At 41.8% G+C, this 6,844-nt stretch overlaps 1 protein-coding gene across 1 annotated transcript in view; it reads right to left on the reverse strand.

The window, feature by feature from the left end:
- LOC121526331 (disheveled-associated activator of morphogenesis 1-like) overlaps positions 1 to 6,844 on the reverse strand; it is a 48,489-nt gene that overhangs the window by 20,661 nt on the left and 20,984 nt on the right. Inside the window, exons 4-12 of the mRNA XM_041812874.1 lie at positions 6,671 to 6,742; positions 6,475 to 6,569; positions 6,182 to 6,401; positions 5,449 to 5,562; positions 3,835 to 3,945; positions 3,540 to 3,643; positions 808 to 874; positions 443 to 560; positions 211 to 349 (exon numbers count right to left, since the gene is read on the reverse strand). Of these exons, the coding sequence (XP_041668808.1) occupies positions 211 to 349; positions 443 to 560; positions 808 to 874; positions 3,540 to 3,643; positions 3,835 to 3,945; positions 5,449 to 5,562; positions 6,182 to 6,401; positions 6,475 to 6,569; positions 6,671 to 6,742 (1,040 nt within the window). The remainder of the gene's footprint in view (positions 1 to 210; positions 350 to 442; positions 561 to 807; positions 875 to 3,539; positions 3,644 to 3,834; positions 3,946 to 5,448; positions 5,563 to 6,181; positions 6,402 to 6,474; positions 6,570 to 6,670; positions 6,743 to 6,844) is intronic.

The following is a 6,844-nucleotide window of genomic DNA, read 5'->3' on the forward strand; positions in this document are numbered from 1 at the left end:
CTGCTGTTTAGCTTTAGGAGTATAAATAAATCCCTGCAGGAATGCTTGTTGTCTTACCAGATGTACAGTAATATTTGTAAGGCCATGTTGTTTTCACACTCCCTGCAGAAGAATGCTCCATCTGTCACTGCTTACTCTGCACTACTCCAATAAAATAAGTTTGCATTCAGCTGCCATCATTTGTTCATAAATCTGGATCTGGGAACTTACTTGCGAACAATGTTTTTCACGTTGAAGTCCTCCAGCGGTGCCACGTCAGGGTCTTCCCCTTTCTCCGTCTGCAGAACGAGCTGCTGGATGATCCGGTCCAACAGAACCCAGTACTGCAGAGCCGTGCTAGTCTGCTTATCTGGACAGACACAGACACAGAAACAGAGGAGTGAACAGTGGAAACCGATCTGACAGCTCATCTCAAACCCATCAGAAACACAGAGGGTCTTACAGGGCATCATGAGACAGTGGTGCAGAGCAGACAGCAGGTGAGGATACGCCTCAGTGTGCTTCAGCTTCTTCTGAATCAGCTCAAACATCTGACTCGCACTTTTAGTCTCTATGTGGACCTGAACAAAAACAAACACCTTTTATCAGAAAATGCTCAACTTTGGGTTTATGCATTTTTTTGTTATTTTTTAATCATCTTAAGGGGTTTCACACTTTTAGAGAAACAGAATCCTGTTTATTTGACCTCTACTGATGGAGAAACCAACAATGGTCCCCTCCTCTGTAAGGGCCCTGGGTAGTCAGGCCCGTCTTTTAAAATCTATTTAGAGTTTTTAGATGGAATAAAAACTCGTCTGATTCACTCACAGCGTCAAACTGTTTGGCCATCAGCAGCTCATCTTCATTCCTCAACATCTCAAAGAAGTCCAGATGTCTGCAAACAACAAAAACATTTACTGACTGAACAGGAGAAGAACAACAGAAATCATGTTAAAGCACAAACCTGATCACTTAATGACTTTAAATAACTTTAACTTAATAAAGACCGGAGTCTCAATCAGATTAATGTCTCTCTTCTCAGAGAGGAGGGAGAAGTACACGACTGTTGTACTCTAGTAAAAGTACTGCTCCAAAAATCTACTCAACTATGAGTAAAAAGTGTTTAATTAGAAGTTTAAGTAGTGAGCGCTGAGTATACTGAGGAGCTGTGCAGTAAAATTCTACCTTTCCTTATAAAAAGAGAATAGATCTCTGACCAGGTAGTTGGAGGTGAAGAAACACCTCTATAATGAAGTCAAATACACAGAAAAAGGACCAGTGTTGATTATGTGCATCTGTGCAGAGTTCATCCACACTGCATGAAGTTAAACTACACTTAATTATTAAATATTCTCCAATATGAAAGCAATGCACAGCAATGCATACTGATGGGGATTACACTCCACGTGCTCTATAGGAGCACCTACAGTCAAGGCCTAACTCAGTGGATAACTTCATTCATGGTGCAAATGTGGCTCACATCAGCAACAACAACAGTGACCAACAGAACGACCAAATAAAAGGACAAAATAAAATAAAAAAACTCGTGAAAAATCACAAACTTTTTAAAGCTTGCAACAGAAAACATCCAAACGCAGCAAACTGATCTAAAAGTCATCTAAACACTCCCCAAGTGCATGATGGGAAACTCTGCTCAAACATCCCCCCAGGTTTGAAATTCCAGGGATCTGAGCTCAAATAAACCCTGACACAGACAAAATTATTGGCACCCTCAACTTAATGTTTGGTTGCACAACCTAGGAAAAAAATAACTGAAACCAATCTCTTCCTCTAACCATCAACAAGCTTCTTACTCCTCTCAGCTGGAATTTTGGACCACTCTTCTTCTCCAAACTGCTCCAGGTCTCTCAGATTTGAAGGGTGCTTCTTCAACAGCAGTTCTGAGATCTCTCCATAGGTGTTCAATGGGATTTAGATCTGGACTCATTGCTGGCCTCTTCAGAACTCTCCAGCTTTGTCTCCAACCATTTCTTGGTGCTTTCTGAGGTATGTTTGGGGTCATTGTCCTGCTGGAACACCCATGACCTCTGACCCAGACCCAGCTTTCTGACACTAGGCCCTACATTGTGGCCCAAAATCTTTTGTTAATCTCCAGATTTCATGATTCCTTGCACACAGTCAAGGCACCCAGTGCCAGAGGCAGCAAAATAACCCCAAAACATCCTTGAAGCTCCACCATGTTTGACTGTAGGTACTGTGTTCTTTTCTTTGTAGGCCTCATTCTGTTTTCTGTAAACAGTAGAATGACGTGCTTTTCCAAAAAGCTCTACCTTAGTCTCATCTGTCCACTAAATGTTCTCCCAGAAGGATTGAGGCTTACTCAGGTACATTTTAGCCAACTCCAGTCTGGCTTTTTTATGTCTCTTTGTCAGCAGTGGGGTTCTCCTGGGTCTCCTGCCATAGTGCTTCATCTCATTCAGATGACCACATATGGTCCCAGCTGACACTTTTGCACCCTGAGTCTGCAGGACAGCCTGAATCTGTGTGGAAGTTGACTGAGGATGTTTATCCACCATTCCAACTATCCTGCGTTGCATTCTTTTGTCAGTTTTTCTCTTCCGTCCACGTCCAGAGAGATTAGCCACAGCTCCATGGTTATAAACTTCTTGATTATATTACACACAGTGGACAAAGGAATCTCAGGATCTCTGGAGATGGTCTTTAACCTTGAGGCTGTTCAGATTTTTCTACAATTTTGCTTCTTAAGTCCTCAGACAGTTCTGGGCTCTTCTTCCTCTCCTCCATGCTTGGTGTGACACACACAGACACACAACACAAAGGCTGAGTCAACTTTTAGACATTCTAACTGGCTTCAGGTGTGATTTCTAGATTGCCAGCACCTGTTACTGCCACAGGTGAGTTTAAATGAGCATCACATGCTGGAAATAAAATGATTTACCCACAGTTTTAAAAGGGGGACAATCATTTTGTCCTGCCCATTTTTTGAGTTTTGTGTAAAATTATGTCAATTTTGTCGTTTTTCTTCGGATTTTTGTGTTGTTCCAATGCACATAAAGGAAATAAACATGTTTATACCAAAAACATTTGTAATTGCAACAATTTCTGGGAGAAATAGTGTATTTTCTGGAAAAATTCCTGGGGTGCCAATATTTTTGTTCATGACTACATATATATATACATATATATATTTATATTTAAATATATATATATATATGTATATATATGTACTGTGTAGTCAACAGAGGTGGAAAAAGTTCAAGAGCATTGTAGTGAAGTAAAAGTACAGGTTAAAACTCTGGTTAAAACTTAAGTAGAAGTAAAAGAACTGATTTCAAAGTACACTAAAAAAGGACCAGTATCCAAAAACACTAAATTCCAGTAAGTGGATTAACTCCACTGCCCGGTCTTTAACGATCTTTGCAAAGGAAAAAACATAAAACACAGAATAATTCAGTTTTTAAAAAGAATAACAGATTAACCTGCACCAGAGTCTTTAAAATCCCCTTGAATGTGTCCAGAGACGTACTTTTGCAGGTGGTGCAGTACTTGTAATGAAAGAAGCGCGGTTTCAAATGTACCTGTCCAGCGTGGCGTTTTCATGTCCGTGCAGTTTGTCGATGACGGGCTGAATGCCCAACATCAGAAACTCGTAACGCAGATGAGTCCTGAACTCCAGACTGGTCTGAAAACACAAACAGCAGCATGGTGAGGGCTCTTTGGAGAGATTAAAGCATGTATCATAGAACTAAATAATGTTTAACAGGTAGAGATGGAGACAGAGAGATAACGGTAACCATGGCAACACTGAAAACATTCATTTAAACAGTGATCTGATAACAGTCTTTAACATAAGAGCGTATAAACATCAGTCACCTCTCCCGCTCCTTTGCTGAGCACAGCGTTGATGAAGGACATGATGGCCGTCTTCAGATTCACCTCGTCTCGGTATCGTCCCGTCGATCGGTCCAAGTCTGTCACCAGAGTCTGCACACGGGACAGCAGGAGAAATCCACGTTATTTATGTTTAGGTACCATCACGCACAAATGAAACGCTCTGATTGGTTTTATCTTGGCTGCTCCCATAATCAAGCCCTCTTTACACTCTGAGTCTAGATTATGGGCCCTGAAGATGCCTTAGACCAGAGGGTTCTCAACTCTTTCAGCCAGCGACCCCCAAAATAAAGGTGCCAGAGACCGGGGACCCCCACCTGGACCTGAAGGTGGTTGAACATTCTGGAATAGTCATGTGGAGACAAAGCCGCCCAGTTAGGGGATAAAGGGGAGAGCTTTGTGGGGCCCAGCCAGACTGGGGGGGCCATGGAGGTCAGCAAAACCATGGTCCTTTATAAAGTTAAGCTGTGGTATCCATATTTTATATTTAACCTGCATACGAGCCACTCTTATCAAAGAAACACATATTTTATGTATTTGTGCTGTACTATATAGCCTTCTTAAAAATCTACATTCCTTTTCTTCAAAAACAGAATTAGAATGGGTTAAAATGCATCAAAACTGGTTAAAAATGGCAAAAGTTACTGGAAAAGGTGGGGAAATTTGGATTATAAAGAAGCAGAAATGGGTCAGAAGTGGCAAAAATGAAATAACTGTGTCAAAATATGAGCAAAAAAATCAAAAGAATAGGCAGCAAAAAAGGCATAAAAGTGGTAAAAGGGGACTAAAAAGTGTTTGAAATGGGTTTAAAGTTGCAAAAATGTGTGAAAATTTGATGAAATCGGATTTAAAAATGGGAAAAAGTGTTTAAACTGGCAGAATTAGATTTACTGCGGCAGACAAATGGGCAGAAATGGGTTAAACCAGCAAAAAATGGGTAGATAAATGATGAGATGTGTTTAAAATGGGCCAAAAGGGCATAAAAAGTGGAAATAATAGTGGCAAAAGTGGCTGGGAAAAGTGTTTAAAAATAAATACTTTCAACATCAGAACCCAAAAACAGTTTCACACATTTTTAGCCCCAAAATGAGGATGCTGTTATCCAGAAGGCTAGCACCAGTTACTGAAGAAACACACACGCATCGATACGAGGTGGAGGCGGGGCCAGCCAAATCTGTGCACAGACTTACTTTTTTCTAAACGACCATGTTTTTATTTCACCCTGAACTCATTTTATGCATATATTTTCATAAAAATGGATAAAACAGTTTGAAACCTTTTTAAAAGAAATTCTTAGGTCTGGCGACCCCAACTCAATGTCTTGCGACCCTCAAGGGGGATCTCAACCCCAATGTTGAGAACCACTGCTTTAGACTCGACAGTTTGCCAAATAAGGCCTTTAATTTTACTTGTAGCTGTAGCTGCTGTACCCCTTAGCTCTTATCAATAACCAGTCTGATTCAATCTGCTGAAATCCTGGACGCTGTAGTCGGTCCACGCATTAGTACTGGTGTAAAAATCAGAAACTGTAATCAGGATTTTACAGCTGAACTTCAGTGCAACACTGATAATTAGCCCACATCTGTTTCAGCTGACCTGAAAGCGTGTCCTCTCTGCTGCAAACTTCTGGTAGTGCAGCATGGCCTCCAGGACTTTTCTGTGACCTCCAGGAACCAAACATACGGCACCAAGGATCTCCAACAAGGCGATCTAAAGACAGGAAGAAGAAGAAGAAGAAGGAATATAAGAAATAAAGAGACAGACTTTCATGTAGGAAGTCACCAAAAATAAGTGTTTCTCTGTGGCAGTAAAACTCAAACATACGTTGGCTCCTCCTATTACAGCCTTCCTTATTTTACACTAAACTGGTTTGTTCCAGTCCCAGTGGGTCAACCCTCGTCCCACATGTCCTGTATGCTGACATCATTTCTCTGTCCAGTCCAGTGGTTCCCAAACTTATATCCTTGGAGCCCCCATACATGTATCTAAGAAAGGCTGAGGTCAACAGGATCGACAGGATTCCTTTTGTCCAGGCAACCCTACCACCTACCCGGACAGAACCCTAGTCATGCTTACTCGCCACATCTACCCCTCTGCCTTCGACTTTTAGTGAACCTAAACACGTAAACACGTAAACACATAAACACCTTTGTGGCACTGAGCTACAACCAAAATACCGTGTACCTACTTTGGCACTGAAACAGTTGGCAACCCTGGTGCTAACTGGCTGAAAGTTTGATAGAAATTCCTACAAGTGTTGCTGAGATATTGGACAGGAACCTGAGTTCATAAAGCCTTCAGGCCCTGGCTATCAGTGAGGTTGTTGTACCTTTGTCTTGATGTTTTCTGTTGCCAGGCTCTGAGCGATGATGTTGATGCTCTCGCAGTGACCCAGCACGTGAGCTCGACCCTGCGAGTTGTTCATCAGAGCTTTGATGCAGCCAATCAGCGACGTGTGGACCTGAGACTCGCTGGTCTCGTAGTCCATCGTCTTTAGGAAATTCAGGATACAAGAGAGGCCGTCCAACTCGATGAACCGAGTCACAAACCTGGAGGAAATCAGTCAAAATGGCATCTTAAAGTTGTTCATTTGAAGACTAAAGCGTTGCAGCGTGGTCATACCTCATAGGCTGAGTCCTAAGAGCTGTCCTTAAACCGTCTACGATCTTATGCCTGCCCTGCTCATCCTCGTCTTCCAGGGTCAAGAGAGTCCTCCTCTGGAAGAGAGCGTTATCGGTTAGGATTCATATCGCTGTGTCATAACTATGATTTTAGTTAAACTGTAATATTAAGGATATAAACATGGACAGGTTCTTACTGCAGCCATAGTGCGGAGCTGGTCAATATAATACTCTGGCCACCTGGTCGCTCCTTTGTTCTCTTCAGCCTCCTGGAAAACAGAAGATACAAGATCACAGAGTTGTTCTGTTAAAAAGCCTACTGACAAAAATGAACTACTAAACAGGGCAATACATGAGGTTTAAACAGGGTT

Source organism: Cheilinus undulatus, linkage group 18 (genome assembly GCF_018320785.1).
Source record: "Cheilinus undulatus linkage group 18, ASM1832078v1, whole genome shotgun sequence".
In the NCBI taxonomy this organism is placed as follows: Eukaryota; Metazoa; Chordata; class Actinopteri; order Labriformes; family Labridae; genus Cheilinus; species Cheilinus undulatus.